At 34.9% G+C, this 20,944-nt stretch overlaps 2 protein-coding genes across 17 annotated transcripts in view; one reads left to right on the forward strand and one right to left on the reverse strand.

Annotated features, from left to right (window-relative positions):
• Window positions 1-21: 21 nt before the first annotated feature.
• LOC136343310 (oocyte zinc finger protein XlCOF6-like) lies at window positions 22-3,013 on the forward strand. Its single transcript, XM_066289968.1, has 7 exons — window positions 22-412; window positions 1,063-1,375; window positions 1,531-1,832; window positions 1,892-2,035; window positions 2,090-2,312; window positions 2,362-2,689; window positions 2,817-3,013. The coding sequence occupies exons 1-7, from the start codon at window positions 155-157 to the stop codon at window positions 2,923-2,925; spliced, it is 1,677 nt and encodes a 558-aa protein (XP_066146065.1). The 5' UTR covers window positions 22-154; the 3' UTR covers window positions 2,926-3,013.
• Window positions 3,014-3,273: 260 nt separating this feature from the next.
• The window catches only part of dnc (phosphodiesterase dunce), a 293,397-nt gene continuing 275,726 nt past the window's right edge, over window positions 3,274-20,944 (reverse strand). For 15 of the 16 annotated variants that reach the window (XM_066289946.1, XM_066289947.1, XM_066289948.1 and 12 more), the window contains 4 exons: window positions 5,439-5,742; window positions 4,192-4,903; window positions 3,819-4,128; window positions 3,274-3,753 (listed from right to left, as the gene is read on the reverse strand). In XM_066289946.1, the coding sequence (XP_066146043.1) occupies window positions 3,697-3,753; window positions 3,819-4,128; window positions 4,192-4,903; window positions 5,439-5,742 (1,383 nt within the window). In that variant the 3' untranslated portion in view covers window positions 3,274-3,696. Of the gene's footprint in view, window positions 3,754-3,818; window positions 4,129-4,191; window positions 4,904-5,438; window positions 5,743-7,109; window positions 7,509-20,944 lie in introns of those variants that run through there. The other variant, XM_066289961.1, reaches the window with a different exon arrangement.

Raw genomic sequence — 20,944 nt, forward strand, 5'->3', positions numbered from 1 at the left:
TGGGTTTTTGTTTTTGTCATTCTTATGGTTACAATTAGTTTACAACTTAAGACAGATGGCGCTGCCAATTTAATGTGAACCACGAATAAAATCAGAGCCCTGTAGTCCCTATTTGTCATGAAATGGAAATGTCTGTAGATCCGTGGCACTAAAAATGGCGGCGTCTAATGTGTATTCAGGCGATATTTTAATGGAAATTGATTCAAACCCGGATCCAAATCCAAACACAATTCTTTCGTTTGACGATACAAACATTGTTATTAAAAATGATTTTAGCGATGGACTGGAAATCAATTTATCCGTTAAATGCCGAGGATGTTTTGTGGAAGATCAAGAGATGCATTATTTGTTCACTGCCTTTGATCAACAGCTAAGTTTGGCTGATATTCTGTTTCGTACCACATCAGTGGTGGTAAGTTCAAGTTTTGTTTGTTTTTCATACATGTCTTTATAATTCAACCATGTTTTGGTGTGACAGTTAAATAGAGCAAATGCTTATTAATCAGGGACAATTTCTAATTTTTCAAATTTACTTGTCATTTACATAATGCTGAATAGGGTCTACCCATTTTTTTATTACACTGGTTTGAGCTTCCTAAATTGACAGTTCAGGGCATTTAGTACTTGATTTGGAATATGTTTGTGTGTTGTGTATCACAGATACCCCAAAGACCAATAATTATTTCAGGAAGTTCAGTTTCCACCTTTTGGTAAATAATCTGTTTTGATTTCCACACACACACATTTTCCTTTCCACTATAAATATATACTAGATGTAGCTCTGCTGAATGATGGTGGAGAAACAATGGCTTAATAGTTGCTTTGAGTAATTACCATGTGGCTTACACAGGATTGTAATTTTACCTCCCATAGGTCAAGAGTGACGAACAAGTGATCTAAGAACAGTGACCAGAAGAGTCAGAAGAGCACTTACCCTCTAGATTTTGAATTTTATATACAGTTTTATGCAATGTGTTATAATCCTTATTTATGATGCATGCCTAATTGAAATTGATCTAATATTAAATTTTTAACAACAATTTCCTTTATTGGTGATTCCAGTGCAAAGAAGGTGATGGATTTCCCCCCTACCTGTGCACCCGATGCACAATATGTGTCATTGATTTCTTCAATTTTAAAATCCAATATCAGAAAACAGACCTATATGTGCAAACTCTGCTCGGTAAGACAATAAAAGGAGAGAAAGATTTTGGCGAAGTGACTAAACTTCAATCAGATTTGCATAGAGGGTTAAATGATGAGAGTGATAATGTGGGCACAGTAAAGGACGATAGTATTGGTAGTGAAGCTGAAGAGTCATTTGATGCAGATGAAGAGAAAAGGTTACTTATGCCTAAAGTGAATGGATTAACAGGTAAGTTGATATTATGATTGAAGTTGGACTTACAAAGTTCAAACTGTTAACTGCTTTAATCACATTATCATGTTTGAAATCATAATGATATGACATGGTTGTAAATAGTGGTAAGTGGAAAAATGGTTACTATCAATTTAAGATTTCTTTTTTAGTAATTTCTCCACAATATTGTAACGAATGTAATCAGAGTTTCGAAATCGGCACAGACTATGAAACGCATAGTGCTAAAGAACATGGTGTAAATCCATTTACCAAATTCCATACCTTTAGAACACTGGTAATTGAAAACGACAAAGCAATGGCAGTGGCTAGAAAAAAGAAAAAACTGGAAGCAAGTGCATCGCGTAAAATTTCCGCTTTCAAAGAGTTTTTGAGTAATGACGGTAAATTTTGCCGCATTTGCCGACGTATGATCCCTGAGGAGGATTTTAAAGAACATTGGGAAACGCATAAAGTAAGGCAGTGATGTCTTGAAATAAGAAAATATGGACACAAAAATGGCTTTGTATTTAGGTTCACATCTGTGAAGAATGCGGTTATAGATGCATTAAAAAGTGCGATTTAAATAGCCATATGTTGTCTATTCACAATAATGAAAGGAATTTTGTTTGTTCTCTGTGTGGTAAATCTTATAAAACCAAGCAGTTACTAAGAAGAGTAAGAAACACGGGGAATTCACAAAGAAAAATAAACCTTCAATGTTTTTTACAGCACCACGTAGTACACTTAAATCTTCGTCTTCATTCCTGCGATATATGCGGTAATAGGTTTAATGACAGCAGTACTCTTAAAACTCACATACAACTGCGTCATATTAGAAGCAGGAATTTTGTGTGTCCAATTTGTGGCCTTGCCTACCCCATGAAAGCCACCCTTGACAAACATATTCTAAGACACAATAAAAACAGACCGCCTCGATTCTTTTGTGAGGATTGTACGTAATAATACTAAAGTTTATAAAAATATATAGTATAAGGTTTTAGGTGAAAATCCATTCCGAGATAGATCGTCGTTAAAAAGGCATTACTTGGTGAAACACACCAATGCTTTTGTAAGACCGGCTTGTAGTTTTTGCGATAAAAGTTATTGTTCTACTACTAAGCTTCGTTATCACGTCGAAAGACACCATTCCGGAAAACCAGTGGAACGGAAGAAACGGGGTAGGAAGAGGGTGACTGAGGACGATATTGAGGAGTTTTTGAGTAGTGACAGTTGTGAAAGTGACAGCAAGGACAGTGAGACTGAAGAGCAGGATAGGGAGCCTAAACTTGAGAATGGTGACGATGAGGATTCGTGCAAGAACAGTGAAGGGTAAGGCGATTTTTATATATAGTTGTGAAATGACCAGTTAGTTACTCTTGGTTTCATTCCCTCATAATAAACCAATCTGCACATGCCTATAAATATTGTGTATTTGCATTTTTAATTCTTTTTGCAGTATCAACGACCAGCAAGTTCAAACCCAAAAAAAGTACTACTTGTACAAGAACAAAGAACCGGCAGACTCGATCTCTGAGGGCACCGAAACCTCGGGAGATTCGGAGTAAATCTGTCCATTTGAAATTTACCTATTAATGATATAATGTGCATTTTGCGTGAGCTGGTTATTCTTATTGAATAAAATGTTGAATTTGATTTGGGTTTCGTTATATTTTCATCCTTGTGATCAAACGCTAGTCATAAGTGTTTTGTTCGACCTTGAATCAATAGTGTCTAAAGAGTTATGTTCATCCCTTGTAAACTCAAATGTAATGTAAAATTAAGGACATGAATAACTTCACGTTGCCTTGGTATGGCTTATGGAAAGTGGCATTATTGCTGCACATCCGTGAAACTATTTACGTAGATTTCTAAATAGGTGACAAATCCATTACTGGTAAATAAAACGCAACATATAAAATGGAGAGAGCTTTACTTTTGTGTTTATAATATAGCTGACAAGACACATAATACCTATACATACACAAGGGGGAGGGGGCTGAGTATTACACTGACAGACATTTTTTTCAGTAAAATTCCAAACGACTTATTTACAATGCACAGTCAGTAGGAGGATCAAGAAACGAGTCTCTTCTACGCGGTTAAGGCAAAACGTCGAAGGGTCGAGGAGGCCAAAAAAACTCAAAAAACAAAAACGACGTCGACGACTGCTTTCGCCCTTGTTGTTGATGATGTTCTTGCTATCAGCTACATGTCGGGTGATGCGCCTGCGCACCGATCCCATTCGCACCCGCGTTAGCGCCTGCGCTTCACGGCCGAGTGCGCCACCATTGCGTCACTTTTTCAGTGAGCTTCCTGCAGAGGCCGGCCAGCCTCCGTCACATTGGGCCGGCCGATTCTGTTTCGGATTCGGCGTCGCCTTCTTCTAATGTTACCTATAAACAACAATAAAAAATGTTAGTTAACTATTCGATGAGGATTTTGAAATTCGACAACTTACTTGAAAGCGAATATTTCCGCTTCGTTGAGGATCTCCGGGTTCCTCTTCTTCTGCCGGTGGGCTGGCAGGTATGGCGTTTTGATACCAGTCGCGATTTTCTTCTAACGTGTCTAGGATGTCCTGAGCGTCGGGGTGTACGAGGTCTGCCCACGTCTCCCAGAGCGGATGCACGATGTAATCTATGAAACCGACCTGCGACTTCTCAATGGTTGCGTTGTGACGATCGCACATGGGAGATATGTCCATGTTCCCTTCCCGTTCCTTGTCTCCTTGGCGGAAGAATTCCTCCATCAAGCGTTCTACCCAAAGTCTGAAACAATAAAAATTCTGTCAGCAAACAATATTCCTCGAAACCTGGAAAGCTGTGCCTTACCTATATAAACGCAAGGGTTTGGTGGGATTGCTCAAGTCAGCACAGTGCACCAAGTTTTGCAACACTTGGATCCTGTCGGTATAGTTATCAAGCAGTAGCACTCCACTTCCTGCTACCTTCTTCGTTTCTACCATGGTCTTCAAGTCGGCGAGCAGAGTCATATGTTTGGACATGTCGGTGCTCAGAACCATGTCAATGACCATCTTTCTGAGCGTCTGTCTTTGCTTTTTTGACATGTTGAGGAAGATATCGCAACCGTCATTGGACAGGAGCTTAAATGCCACGGCCAAGTGATGGTTTTCTAGTACACTTTCGTCGTTATACATGATAGCCAGCTCGGAACTGGAGTTTATTAAAAACTGATTGGTTAGACCTGGATGGTCCACATCGTGGACACAAGCGGCGAACAGGGCTGCGGTTATTTCCAAAGGAGTGAAAACGGACTCTAAGGCCGGGGTGTTGAGGAGGACGTGCGTGCTCTGCGTTACGTCGGCTGCGTGCAGCGAGTTGTGGAAAGGGTTTTCCTTAACATAATGGTCTTCTACGGTCATCATGTACGTGATGAAGGTTTTTGGCGGGATTAACATAGTTTTCAAGAGGTCTCGGCTGGAGAATACAGTGTAAGCTACACAGGTCAAGGGTCTCTCGTTACTGAGTTCTCCGATTCTGAACATATCCACACCCCATCTGTCTATTTCCATTAAACATTTTCCTGCAAGAAACATTTCTGTTGAAAAAATCTGTAAGTCGCGTGAATTAGTTGAGGTTGACAACCTTTTTCCCTTTTTGTATTGAAACAATAAATCGATTAAAAGCCTTAAATCTGACCCCCATACAGCGGCGGTATGTATTAATAAATATGGCGACCATTTTGGGACGTATCATTAATGCATTATTTCCATATTGATTTGCACCTTGTCATGACGTGAGACTTTTATTCTATTCCTGCATTTCCCTTGCTTTAATTAGGTTAAAACTTCGTCGTCGCTTTGACGTCAGCAGCTCAAGGGAAAGTTCCCTTCCTTGCAATATGTGAACATGGATCGAGCGATAGGAAACGTAATTTATGCCGACAAAGTAAAATTTTTTTGTTTATCTAATGAGTGCGGGCCCGAGTGAAAGTTTTTTTCATCCTTAATGAAATTAACATAGTGGGGCGCATTATATGTGGTGTGTTAAAGTTACACTCGAATAAGTGCGGTAAAGTGCCCTTTTCCCGACGCTTATAAGAAAAAACATGAACCTACCTAAATCCTCTTCAAATGGAGTTTCCACTCCATAGGTGGGCAGTTTTTCACCGGTAAACGAGTTGGTGTGGCACAATTTCCGGTTTACTCCGGATATCTGCGACATGGTGGTGGGGGCCCGGGGGCGCTCCTTACGCGGAGCCCCCTTTGGCGCTTCCGCCGCCTCATCTAAACGGAGTACAGTGGGGATATCTAATTCTTGCTGCTTGTCCAAGAAGGTTGAACAGATGTACTCGGAGATCTGATTTCCAGAGCGGCTGGATTCCGAAAAGTGGGACAGCTCTTTGTTTAGCATACGTTTGAACTAGAAAGACAAAAAAATGACCTTTTAGAGTGATGTTTTATGAGTATATATTGGTTACCGCCCGCGATAGCCTCGTGAGAGGTAAGTTCTGTATGAACCGAGAGGTGGGTTCAGAGAATGTCGAACTCCTAACAAGATATACATAATTTGCGCGAGGCTGACCCAGATTAGGGATGAGTGTTGTGCAACAAGTTAGGAATTCTGACAATAAAAATTGCTGAATCTTCAATTTCAAAGTTTAGTCTCTCAACGCGGTACCAACTCTAAATGTTTGACTTCCCACCCCACTATCGGACTGGACCGGGCCGGCTCTATGGAGTCAGTGAAGTCTCTGTGATGTTCTATGAAGTTCGAAATATTTACCGAAGTTTTTCCTCCAACCGAGATTCATGATGAAATTTCGAGATTTAATCCAAGGGGGCATTTTGAATAGCGTTGAAAGGGTGAGGGTGTTATCGAAAGGTTGAATAACATTTATTTTTGTTGTTAACACCCAACTGAATGCTCTCAAATCTTGGCTTGAGACTCGTCCACGCAAAAGAAAAGCGAGAGGCGTAAATTTATTTTATTAATCTTTATGTTGTGGGCTTAAGCCTGGGGGCTTATACGCATTGTTCGGGCGCATTGTTTAGATTGGTGGAGTATTGTCTGGTTGTCGAAACAAGAGTAGAAAGCGAGATTTTTTCTTCGTTGAGAGTTGTGAATTTTTTTTAGCTCATGCAGCAGGAACTCTCATCGCCACGCGGACTTAAATTGGAGTCTCGCGCTTCCATTAGTCAAATATTTGCTTTTCCTATAACATAACGTTTCTCAAGATTTTATGTTTATCAAATTTAATGTAAATATAGCTATGGCATTTAGCACTATGGTAACTTGACGTCACCAGGGGTCTTAGCAGATAAATGTTTTGTTGCAGATAATTGTAATAATAAACAAGAAAAATATCACCACGCCGTCTACACATGATATGCCGGCATTACTCAAAAGAAATAAATCATATTAAGCTCAAAAATGTGAAAGATATGGTTAGTTCGAACAATTACCTACGTCAAATGCACAGATAAATGGCGTCATTAATTACTATTTGCTTCGGGAAAAATCTCTAGTGTTATTTAACGTCCTAGATGTATGCAAATTTCAAGATTAATATTCCGAAAGTTGTACCATATGAATTTTACCACAAATAGCCTTTTAAGCGGCATTTAATCTTGGCACGGTCTGACGCGGCCCGGGAAACTGCAATTGTTATTGACCTTGTTTAAGTCAAAAATTATCCTCGATTGCCGATAAAAGGTGGTTAAATACTATCAATGGAATGTAAATCCCAAAATAACTTCGAATGATAATCAATTAAAAATTGTACACACCTTCATCTCGGCAATTGCAGCAGTTATGGCAATATCGGCCATAATATTCATCCACGGAAGGTTATCGAATAGCTTATCAGAGTTGGGGGGCACCCTAGAAACGACGTCGAAAGCTTCCTGGGATAAGGACTTCTTCAACACCCTGTGGCGGCCGGTCACAGGTAAGTCGTCAGGTGACGACAACATTGTCAAAAGCACCGGCGAAATCCAATAAAGGCACTAGCAACTTGCGATTGTCACTTTGTTTCTTAACCACAACTACCACTTCGTTTCTTTCTCAGATAATAAATGAATTTTTCTAGGCACACGATCCGATTGGTAGAAAGCGCGAAAAATCCGACGATCGCGTCGTGTGTCAGAAGCGGTCGGCTTTCAAGGCGACTTATAACTGTTCGGAATGGTGGCCCGTGCGTACTTAAATACACACGAGACTTGTGACGTTTAATGCTACTGAGTAGCGTTATCAGAATCGTTCAATTGTTTTAGTGTTTGACTCGGGAGTTATGCGCTACCGGGTATTCGAATTTGGAGTATTTTTAGTGTAGCTTTGTCGTCCTGCATGTGTCGGCTTGGCTCGTGCAAAGGAGTAGCGCCCCTTCTGGGAACAATGGGAAATCTGGGAAATCACAATTAGATGTTCGGGTCCAAATGGGAAGCCGTGTGCGATCATTGGAATTGATTGGATTGTTGTTTTTGGGAAGTTGAAGTGTAAATAGAATTTTGTTTTGTGTTTTTGAGTATAAATACCTGGGGAAATTGAAATTTCGTAAAATCCATAGTTTTCACGCGCAAACTCCTTTCTTCAGAACAAGAACTATTTTCATGCGTCATTGAAGAAATTATTTATTTCTATCACAGAACACCCGTTACAAATATGTCGAGTTGACATCTGAGTACTGAGTCGTAAGAATCATGAACCGTTTGGGTTTAGCTTTGTTACCGAACATCAACGCATTCAAAAGCTCAACAATGTCGAGGGGCTGAGCAATGCGCCCTGACTGAAGTTGAAGGCACAAGATCATAGTTCTTACCAGACTAGTGTAGACTTGACAATGACTTTCGAGTTCTCTCCAGTCTTAGACTGATAGGGGGCAGGCTAGGGGAGGCGAAGTCGGAAGCCATGTGGAAATACAGATTAACTGTGGTTAGGGCAAACTTAAATCTGGATGACTTTCGAGGAGATTCTGGTTTAACTTTTCTCCTAGACAATACAGGGATTGAGAAAAAGCAGGTATGCTGAAGTAGAAAGTCGACTTACTCGTATCAATATCACTTTCTCCCTCGAAGGAAACTCGTGGATTGCGAATTTGAACGGTCGAGAGGCCTGTGGTAATACGCTTCACATATGCTAACAGGACGGGGACTCTATTTTTTATCATGAACGATCGAGGGAAACGTGGAAATACAGCTTAAATGCCGACAATAGTAGTTTAGGTTTTAACATTAAACAACATATGTATGCATGTGGAAACACGACCTAAGTTATTCTGAAATAAACTAACCTGAACTAACCTGAAATAAACAATCGAGGTTCGGAGGTTTATGATAACACAAATTACACATGTCAACTCGTTTTTTCATTTGTTTGTTTAGGAATGTGAATATTGTTGAGAAACGTGTACGATCATCATTTAAACGTACTCATAAGAGAGCAAGCCCATTTTTTATTTTGCTTGGTTAACGCCCTCTTAACAGTCATGGATTGCGTTTTTTGAAGAGAATAGTCACAAAACACGTGTGATCAGAGCTTATCTGTTCCAAGACTTGACGAGAGTGAGTTAAAATTCTACCTAAAGAAAGTAGATATCAATAAATTGAGGAAAAAAAGCTCTGTGAGTGCCTCTTAAACGAATTTTGATTCGAGAGTTGACCTAACGAAAAGTTCCTTGAAATACAGTTCAGTTATTCCAAAAGGCAAGGGATCTCCAATTGTCATTTTTCTAAGGTGAATCGTCATTTAGGTCTCGACCTGAACAACGGAATCTTGAAGCAAATTGAATTTGACACGTGGAAAGACGTCTTAGTCATATTAAACACGTAAGTGCATTGAAATTTAATTAAAATCTTAATAATGTTGAACTTCTGGTGTTGATATGAACCAGAGTTGTCAGGTCTTCTTCTGCAAAATGCTAGATTCGAGAGGCCATAATTGTACAACCGAGAAGTGCGTGGGAATATAGCTTAATAGTGCCAACGGGAGGCTGAAGCATGCGTTCTGTTCAAGACATGTAGTTGTGGGATTGATTTTATATTTTGAGCTTTGAGTTACTGATGAGTACAGCGAGTTACAGTGCATAAGTGACGGTTGGGTTCATCTACGTATATCAAATGGTAGAATTGTCTATTATTAATAAATTACTGTTTCTTTTCGTAAAATATGTAATTATTAAGTTTGCAAAATAAAGTCGCATCCAATACTCTTGACAAAATTGACATAGTTCATATAGTAATAAAATAGTAATTCTGACGCGAATTTCAAGTGACCACAAAACGCCATGCTTCAATTATCAGATTATAGCATTTCCAATTGGTGCACTCTCTTTTTGCTGAAAATAAATCTTTAATGGAAATTTCCTAAAATCATGGAAGTTTTTAACGTTTTCAGTGAATTAAATTCAACTGCACACAAATCGAAATGCTTTTAACCAACTATAAATTACCATTTTAATTTACATCTCCAACGTTTGTGCTCGCATCCCAGGGCTGCCCCGCAGCTCAATCTGTATCATTTTTATATTAAGAGCATTTTCTGGAAAACCAAAATTTCCAAGTGAAAATTATAAGTAATTCCGTTTGCCAAATTCCCTGGCCAACACCAACAACTATCCAGGAAAATGATTTTTCCTATTTCTAATTTATAGACTGCTAATTCTGATATCTTGTCAAAAAAGAAAATTTATTTGTTTTTCTGTTTGAAATCATTCCCAGTATTAGCGTAATTTTTGGTTTAAGCAGAAATGGACAAAAACGTTTAGTAGAAATCCGGCAATATCGCGTTTATTTAAAACGTCACTAAGAGGTTTTTTTTCTGAGAAAAGTTGCCCGCCCACCACCAAATTTGAAAGCACTTTATGCAGGGTGAGTTTTTTTCAATAATTAGTGGAGGGATCTCGGAAACTAGTGGATTTACGAAATCGGTTAAATGAGGGAAAATTGCGACTTGGGTGACCAATTTAAAGCCACTTGTGGTTTCTTGAATAAATCCATGGCTTATGCTAAATATTTAGCAGAAAGCAAATTTCTGTTAGTTGATCTAGCAGTATAATTATTGATTCTAGAGAAATTATGTATATATGAGTGTTGATAGTTTTGCTATGAAGATGATAGGCCAACCAGATTTTTTCTGACAGCTGTAATTTTTCAGATATGGTAGAAAATGACTTTTTTTTTGTGGAAACCATTGCAGAGTATGATTTATTCAAAAAAGTTTGTTTCAAGCTTTAAACAATAATGCTAATCTAATAATGAAAGATGCCAAAAAATGTCCGTCATTTCTTAAAATCCGATATTGTAATTTTAAGATAGTTGACCATGAAATCGTTCATATTAATTTATTATTATTTGACAGTGGTGGTTTAAATTATTTAAGTCAGATGTAAATTTAAGTTTTTGAATTGTTTTGACAAGATTTTTTTAATTATGAAAAAATCTAATATCTATTTTTGAACAATTATTTATTGAACACCTAATGGGTTTTTAATAATACAGACATTCAAAAAGCCATCCATTGCTATTTACACATGTATTGCATAGCTGCAAAACTGAAATTGTAGTTTTGTAATTGAACGCCTATTAACAATACCGAAAGCTTCCTCAACCGCTTTTGTAAGAGCTTCTACTGATTCATATATTTTTAAAATTTTAATATTAATTTTGATTTACACAAGCAAGCACATTTGTTTTTGCAATTTCATTTATGCTATTATATTATATGATGTTCAATTTATTAAGATCAAAAGCGCCATTAATTGCGACCATGACAAGTCATACTGCTATGAGGAAGCTTGAGTGGTGTTATAAGTTGATTATGTAAGCACTGTTGCGGAATGAAAGCACATACACCCTGCCCCAAGTATTCCATGTAGTACAAATACGAAGAATCGTTATAAAAGATTATAACAGATGAAATATATGGGGTCCGTCATATATATGAAATAATGTTAATTTTTTATGTAATTTTTCTATCACAAAAATGTTTCAAATAAAAGTTACAAGACCAATTTTTTGCCGCTTTTTGATAACCTTGAACTTTTTGTGTTTTTCCCTATAACATTCCGCCGAAGTTCAACCTTAGTCTTTCACATGTCAATTTCTATCACTTATTTACGCATACAGACATGTCAAATTTTATTGGGATTAGATAAGAAAAACATCAGGAAAAGAATTATTTTCCAAATTTTATTAAAAAAATGAAATTCAATCAGAAAAGCAAAATAACGTTTTACTCCTTCCAAAAATTAATTGTTATTTAATGTTCAAAGCATTTGGGTAAAACGTCTTCGGTCGTTATCCATACACCGTGCTATTCTTTGCACGAATAACCTTCTCAACTAAACATAAGTGTCTTGCCTGATTGATTGCATTACATGGACGATATCAGCTTTCAAGTCATCTAAGTTATTTGGTCGATCCTTATAAACGTGATCTTCTAAATGGTCCAGACGAAAAAGTCGCAGAGATTTATATCAGGTGATCGGGTTGGCCACTTTACTACACCAAGTAAAATAATTATAATGCTTTTTTTTTAATTAAAAATTGGAATTTCAGAAATGTTGTTTACTTGACCTTTAAAAAATGCAGAGAATGTTTTTATTATTTGGCTTTTCTTATCGAATTTAATTTTTCTGGATAAAATAAATTAATTATGAAATTAATTTTTCCTTGAAATATTTCTCATCTAACCCCAATAAAATTTGATATATCTGTATATGCAAACAAGTGTAGATTCCATAAAAAAATTTGGAAATAGAACGTAACATTTGAAAAGCCAAAGTTAGACTCCGTTAAAATGTTATGGTGTAAGAACAAAGATTCAAGGTCAGCAAAAATTGATAACAAGTTAGTCTTGTAATTTTTACATTTTTAAAATATTTTTTGATAGAACAGATATTTAACAAGTTATTGCTATTATTCCATATACCGATATGACGGACCCTGTATAGTGCATTACAAATTCTTGAGAAGTTTTTGACATTCCTTATTTATTACTATTCTATATTAGTTATAACCATGAAAGAAAAAAATTGCGGTGCTTAATTGTGCTCTTGTAGCTGACACTAGTCCACTTAATACACCTCTAGTAGATTACTTTAATAATGGTACGGATAACTACCGAGTATGTATATCAGATATCAAGAGAATGATGTCATTTGATAATAAATCGCATTTATGACTAAGATGTCATAGCACATGTACAGGTAAATAACTTATCAAAAAAGGGTAATAAGTGTTTTTCGTTGAGTTTTGAATTAAAATGAAATAAATTCAAAAATTTCTATTTAACTAATATAAAGAGGCTAAAAAGTGTCTATCCAAACCTTTTTTGCCGCATGGATGTCGATGTGTTTCATTATTCTAAAAGATTTTAACGATTACATTTCGCAATCGAACGTAATCTAACAGAAATCACGTTGCCCCACGTAAATCGATGTGATTCCAGAAAGCGTGAATTTTACGTGATATTCGGCATGAGGTCTGGAGCAATTTCAACAACTACATATTAAAATGTGCCAGGTTTCATATACATTATTTTTGAAACATGTGACTCGGATATTAATAAATTCGAAACGAACTTTGGATTTACGTTAGGTCAAAACCCCCAAATTTACTAATATTGCGAAATAAGAAAATAACTGTTATAGTTTATCATTTAAACTATTTGCGTTAATCGGTGACTTTCACTTTTTATTCAATGCGATCTGTGTTAAAATTTAATTTTATGCTTTTTAATGATTTTTTTAAGCAGTGACGATCAACATAAGAATTTACCAACAAAAAATATTCCCTCATTTCGTAGAGACAATTTTGCTTTCTAATCAAAAACAAATTATATTGGTACTTCAAATTTTATAAAACACGGAAATTTCTATCGTTGATGTTGATATTGAATAGTCAAATAAGCAGTTATTCGTTGTCAGTGCGTATAAATGTACCTGGCCTTGTTTGAAATCACAAAAGCTAAATATTTTCCAAACCACTTAAAACAGAAAAGTGTTTATTCTCCACATATCGGGAGAACACGAAAATAGAATCTCTAACGATTTTCTCGGAAAAATTCACGTGTAGTCTCACATTAAAAGAAGGAAGACCCGAATTACAAATAATTGAGGTTCCCTCCAGAACGATAGTCTAATTGACCATTTGGGTCTATCCTAAAATGGATGAACTAATAAGAAAACTTTCTTTTATAGAAAATTGTCTAGATAAGATTTTCTAGTTTTTAACTCGAACTAAATTTCATGTTTACATGTTCTACCTAGACTTACATTTTTTTTAGTAGCTGTAAATAGGTAGCTATCTCTTAAATTTATTTTATCCTTCGTAAACTGTTAAATTTTCCAAACATCTACTATAAAGGATCATTTTCAATTATTTCCAAAAATTTATAATTTTCCCGCGATTTTCGCGACCATCGTCTTGGAATTTCCGAAAATTTTTGACTAATAATTCTTCCGGGCATTCTTAACTACCAAGAATGGCGACATTTTTAAATAAATCTTCGGAGATGATCAGCACAGATGTGTCAAATATTTTTTACTTTCAGCAATCATCCGCGATTATCGCGATAGTTATCCAATATTTCCTATAGGTTTTTGACTGGATTAACTTTCAACTACTTTTTCGGGATTTGCTCATAACTATGAACTACAACAAATATCTGTTGTTGGAGAAAACATTTTTATTACATGATTATAGCGTCAATGATCCAATAATTTACGGAAGTTTTTGAACGAATTCGTTTTTAATGATTTCCTGCTATTGATTTTTTCCTGTATCCTCTTCCTTACCAACGAATCTTCAGGGATTACGCGTACAAAAAATGCGTCAGATATTATTAGTTATGATTAATGATTATCGCATCAATAATCTAAGAACATTGGGAAGTTTGCTGGCTGCATCCATATCGAAAAATTTTTCAGGGGTTTTTAATGTATAATTTCCTTCAAACAAATACACTATTCATATTAAGTTTTAACTGATTAGTTCTATTGCTACTACGCGTTTGCCCTGTTTCTAGTATCGACAAGGTATGTAGATAATTAATCTGCCTCGTAGCAGTGCTAATGGTCCATAATTAATTAAATTCGGCGGTTCGTCCTAAACATGTAATTAAGTACAGGAATCGAAACAATGTGGTCGCCCACGTCCACCCATTTTTGAGAAAGTAAATTATATTTCGGGTTTTCCAACATTTTGGATGATAATAATTGATGATTGCGGAGAATTAGTGTAATTATTACGTTTGATACTTAGTTCGGCATGACTTTTGTGCATATAGTACAGATATTAGTATACAATACATATTAGTATACAGTACATATACAAGATCTCCCATTTAAAGTCGTAATTTAAGATTGCTTAAAAATGGTACGTGGTATGAAAAAGTTACAAACAAAAATTGTTCGGTAAAGAGAGAGACATGTCGTTAAGATAGCGAATTTGAACCAAAACGACATGTTAAGGCCATTTTAATCGCAACTTTTTTTCAAATGGCAACCTCGTATTTTTTTACAGATCTTCGTAGATTTTAAAAAAATGAATATCTTTTCTTTGAGCAATTTTTTTATTAGAAGTTTTGCTGCAGAGTTATCCTTGATTTTTGTACATTTTTGAAATAGTTGAAATTACTGATTTTTTTTTCTAAAAAACTTTTGCAATGCATATTCTGTTTAGAAGTCATAATAATTCTTCTATTTAATTAAAAAAAAATTCTATGAAAAAAATATTTTCTTAAATTTCCTTTTGTTAGCGCTTACCTTATCATAAGGTGTACAGGAAATCGATATTCATTTTTTGTCAATCAATCTAGTTGTGTTGTGAGGAATTATTCAAAAATTATTCTTTCCATTTCAAAATTCAATAATTGAAATGGATCGCTACACTTTTGATGAAAAACTAGAAATGGTTTTTATTTATGGAGAGGTTGGAAGAAATGTCAGCCGGGCAGTGGAACTTTATGCTGAAAAATTTCCGAATAAAAGTTCCCCTGTAAATAAAAATGGAAGTAGTTTAAGGGTATGTCTTTATATAAAGTTTTATTTTAAAAGAAGTTTATGATTTATCTATTTCATTTTTTACATCTATTAAAAAACTCCGTGTATACAGGTTGTGAATTGAGCATGTGGCCAAATTTCATGGAGTAATTCTTTGAGTAATTCTGAGATGAAAAACTTATATAAACATTGAGTCGGTAATGCTTCGTTTTCAAGATACAGAGTGTGGAACTTTTTTTTTTATCGATAAAAATTTAAAAAACTTTTAAATAACAAAAAGATGTGAGCTAATATGACGTTAAAATTGAATGACAGTTTGTAATGTAGTGCAAAGGAATCTTTTATGTTAGATATTGTTTATCTCCTTTTGTTAATGGCGCGCACAAGGGCAATGCCGAAAATTTAAGAAAGAGCAAAAAACGAAAAACATTTAATTGAAACTACATTTAAGAAACAACACATATTATTTTATAGTAAAAGAAAATTGAACAATAAGTAATACGGAACTTATTGTAGCTGCCGAAAATGTCTTCCTTCAACTTCCATGCAAGCATTACCTTGTCTTAATATCGATTGTCGAACACGTTAAAATATTCCCGACGTATATCTTATCTGATTACATGAATCTCGAATCCGTTGGATGAATTCTTCTTCAGTGTTGACTGGAGTTCTATAAACGAATAACTTCACGTGCCTCCATAGGAAAAAAAACCTAACGGATTTAAATCCGGTGACCTGGGTGGTCATGATTGTGGAATCAAGCGACCAGTCCTGTTTTTCTCTATATATTGCGTCCAGAAATTGACGTGCTACCATATTAAAGTGAGGTGGGGTCTCATGGCGCAAGAACTACATTGCTTCCCTTTTTGTCGATAAAAAAATGACACTCTGTATTTTGAAAAGAAAGCATTACCCACCCCACTTATGTTTGTATAAACTTTTTATCTTAGAGTCACTGAAAAAATCACCACTTGAAGCTTGGCAACGTACTTAAATAACGCCATGCTCAACAGTGTAAAACCGTTTAGATTTTTACGAATGTTGTTGATTCCCAATCTCAAATACTTAAATTAATTACAAATATTCCAACTTATTACATAAAGGTAGAATTATATTTTATTACTACGAAAGTGTATTTTTTCTTGCTGTTATACAACTCATCACAGACCACTTACAATTGCCTCACTGCAAAGAGTTAACCTTGTTTAAAATCCTTTTCATTAAACAACAAATTATTTGCGATTGTTATTGTTGGAAAAATGTGCTTAATCCGGTGATCCATACAATTTTATTGGAATTGAACCACCTTATATGTCACCTGATTTATGCATATTGGCCGATCTTAATGGGTACATAATCAAATGACAAATTGCTTTCTTAATAAAATCGTTATCGTTTTCACATTTTTCTGTTTACGAGATCGAATAATTGCACTGATTTCGCGGGCCGATAATTGCACTCAAAATGTTATTGTTTCACCGTTAAGTTCGAATAATGAGACAAATGACGTGGAAAAATTGTGTTTTGCAAATAAATAATAGTAAATCTTGGTTCAGCTGGCATCTGAATTCGATGAAAAGGTTGAGAGAAGCGTGTCTATTGATTTTGGCTGATAATATTGTTATGACACCTACGATTTGGTGATAACAACAGAAGCAAACAAGTAAAATTTTCTGGATGGAAGCTATAGATATAGATAAAGTTTCGTCTATGGCGATTCAAAGAAGTTAACACCAATAGATGGATTTAGTAGAGATTTTCGGAAATTTTTCAAGCAACAGTTTTTGAATTTAGTCACAGCGATCGCTAGATTTAAACACAAATTATGTTTTTGCTTAGGAAACTTTTTAATTGTATATACGACTCCCCTTAAAATTGGGGAAGATTGATTTATCGAACCGCATCAATAACAAATGCACCATTATAAAAAATAACGTTCAATTGTTGAATGGAGTAAACTGACTTTGGGTGGAAGGTTCGTCTATGTGCGACATAAAACGGGAACCGTTTTGGGCAGCACATTTAGCATAAATTTTTTACTGTTTTAGTTTTATGTAAATTGTAAAGTTAATTAAATTTTGTAATGAATCAAATGAAAAAGTTTAATATAGCTTTTTCAGAATTCGAATTTGGACGAACTTAATCATAGCCCACTATAATACAAAAATATATTCTAAAAAATTTCAGGCTCTGAGTCCAGATCTTGTTTGAAATGTTTTTATTGGAATTATTTGCCAGTAATTTTCGAAACACCCTTAGAGCCCACGATTTTATTTTCATTCGATTTAATCAGCTTTTTTACTCCTATCAGAGTTTTTGCATTATCTGCCGGTTTCTTGGAATATTTATAAGAAAAAAAAAGGTTAACGCTGAAATCACTATGAAATTGATAGACCTTAATTGCATGAAATTACAGTTACAATATTTTGCTGTCTACTGTAAGTGCTGGTCGTGATCTGAAAAGAAAATATAATTTCGAATTTAACAGAAATAAAATAGTTAATTATTCAAATTTTAAAGAAAAATTTGACACTGACAGTTGCCTATTTCAAAAATTTAAGCCAGATGACGCTGACAGAACGGTGATACGAACCAGAAAAACAGATGACAGAAACTTAATATTTTATAGTCTACTTCTGTCTCTGGAGTGAGTGCAAAGAAAAACGACCATGCCATTTCAGTTTTATAGTGTATTTTTTGCAGTAAATAAATCTAGACAGCATATTAAATTAAGCGATATTTGCAAAAATGTTTTCACTTAAACCAAAAATTCATACAATAAGTCGAACAGTTCAGAACAAGAAAACAGAAATTAATTTTCCTTTTTGATACGCCATTAGAATTACCACTCAAAATACGAAAATACCAAAGAAAACATTTTTTTAGATTGCGGTCGGTGTTAGCCAGGAAATTTGGCAATGGGATTACTTCTAATTGTCTTGGGAAGTCAGCTTTTCCGGAAAACGTTCTTAACGCAAAAGTGACAGAGATTGGGTTTAGGAGAAATCCCAGAAATGCGAGGACAAAGGTCAAAAGAATAAATTACTACACCGATATCTGGTAACTTAGCGGCATTAAATTTTTTTAAATTCAAATTCTGTTTTGGCGTGAGTTTAAGCAATTCTCGCTATTGTGTTAGTTTTCGGAAGATTCCACATGAGTTTTATTACTCAGTTAACAATGAATGTGGTAGCGTTGCGATCGATGTGGGTTATTCACTTAATGGAAAATTTGTAATTTCCTTTAAATTCTATGAAAACGTTTTCTTCACCATTGTGTATTTTTTAAAAACAACAAAGCTAGTGGGGTTCACTACATAAATTTCTACATAATTTTTAGTTCTAGATTATTTAACTTTTATCGCTTCGTAAAGATCGCACTGTTAAAAAATTCAGGGGACACATCAAAGAACCAACGATCGTTATGTACGTTGTTTTTTTGACTTGAGAAATTTATGTTGTTGAGACACACGTCGCTTTATGTGTAATAATTCATGAAAAGATTATGTATTTGTTTATTTGTTTGGTTTATTAGACAACGTTCCAGGTATGTAATAATCTAAAGGATGGTTTTCCCTTGTAGACACCAGGGTTTTTCTCTCGAATGTGCTATTTAATCAAGCTAATTATGTGAACCGTAAGATACCTAGAATCTCAGAAATTAATTGCTTTGGCTATTCACTTTCCGGTGCCTTTATCTCTAAAGTATTAATCAGTATTATTGACATTTTTTTGTACGAAGCATTTGATAATATTCCAATCAATAATAAAGGCAATAATTGAAAACAATGTCCCTATGTCGCAATTATTGCCGATGGAAACTAAGCGTTTAATGACGCCAATTGGGCAACAAAACCAAACAATTTTTTTTCAATTTTTAAGTATTTTTTCGACTAGTAGACATCAGCAATTTTTCTTATCTAACAAAGTAGCAACGGTGGTAGTTTAAAAAAATATATATTCTGAAAATAAAACAAGTCATTACTTTATCAACGACAACTAAATATAACATGTCAAAAGTAAAAATCGTTCACATATAAGCAAAATTACCTGCAATTAACACAAATATTTTTTTTATTATTTGAAAATTATTCTATGACAATTCGAAAACCGAGATGGCAATTTGAATTTGCATAGAATACAGATTAAATGTCCATAAATTGCATGTATAATCAAAACATCACATGTTTATTTCAAGTCTTCGTAATTTATACACGAGGCACGTTTTTTTTTGTCAAAAATACACACATAGGTCCTGAAGGTCGCAGAAGAACTGGTTATGAATTATTGTTCTTATGCAATAATATTCGCACAATAAATTTTTCTGTGGGTGGAGTGAGATAATTTAACATAAAAGTTATTAATTATTTTCCTTGAAATCAATAAAACAGCTGCTATCCCAACGTTCTGCCCCATTTCAGTCGCATTCTTAAAGAATATTTCTAGTTCGTTCAATTGCAAAATTGCACATTTCGATGTTTTATGTTGGAACAATCTCTTTCCGGCTCAAGAAGCCAATTAAAATTCTCTTAAATCGGAAGCAACGAGAGAAATTAATTTGTTAACGACCGGATTTCACGTAATTTCATTTGAAGTGCTACTTTTATTGAGCTTTTAAATTTACAAATGCAATCATCTTTGCAAATAAAAGGAAGAGATTTATTTATCGAGTGAATAATTTTTAAAAAGTGGTTTCCGCACGCGATCTGGGGAAGTGATGAAGTTAAATATACATAAGAGACAAAAAGTCGTGCATACTTCGTTAAAAATTGAGGGAAATATTTTTCACGAAAATTCTGGAACACGTCGAATTTTGTTTTTAATTGCGCATTTTTTAACGCAAAAAACACTTATATGTACTACGCACCTAGTAAATTTTTTATTTTTTTCTTATGGAACTTCATATACATTATGACGTTTTGGATTTCGTCGAGAAGTTCTGGACATATTTATACAACAATATAGACGAGTTAAAAAATAAAATTTTTCAATAAACAAATATCTCCTCATATGATAAGAAACAGTTTTGAGAAATTTGAATTGACGCTTTTTCACCGTCAGGAAGTCAACGGGGCACATTTCGAACGTTTAATATGGAACATTAGATTACAGCAGTTTATAATGTTATTTTTTGTATTACTAGTTTTATTGTTATTTCTATTTTTTGTAATTTTTTTCAAAAACTGTTGAAATCAGACACGGGTATGTTACATGAAATATATTTAGAATTTCTACTACACCTCAAAAACGTAAAAAAAATACAAAGAACATTTGTCGACTTCATGGGTAACCCTGTATATATGTCTCTTAAAACCAATACTTATTGTGTTCCAGCATTTTTACGAAAAATATTTTCTTCAATTTTATCGAAATTACAGGGGACTTTTCGTTCTCTACCGATCTTACTGTAAGCAATACATGCGATAAGATCTTTACATGCACCTATGAGAGAAAAGTGTCAATCGGGCCAATCAAATTCATTGGCCACGATTTGACATTGCTCGCATGGTTCTTGGATATAGACACATGTCCGAGCTCGTGTAACTTTATATTGCGTGAAGTCTCCACTGTTGCACAGCTCTTATTGCCAAAATTATTTATTTTGATGAGAAGATGTAAATTC

This window comes from Euwallacea fornicatus, chromosome 14, assembly GCF_040115645.1.
Source record: "Euwallacea fornicatus isolate EFF26 chromosome 14, ASM4011564v1, whole genome shotgun sequence".
Lineage (NCBI taxonomy): Eukaryota > Metazoa > Arthropoda > Insecta > Coleoptera > Curculionidae > Euwallacea > Euwallacea fornicatus.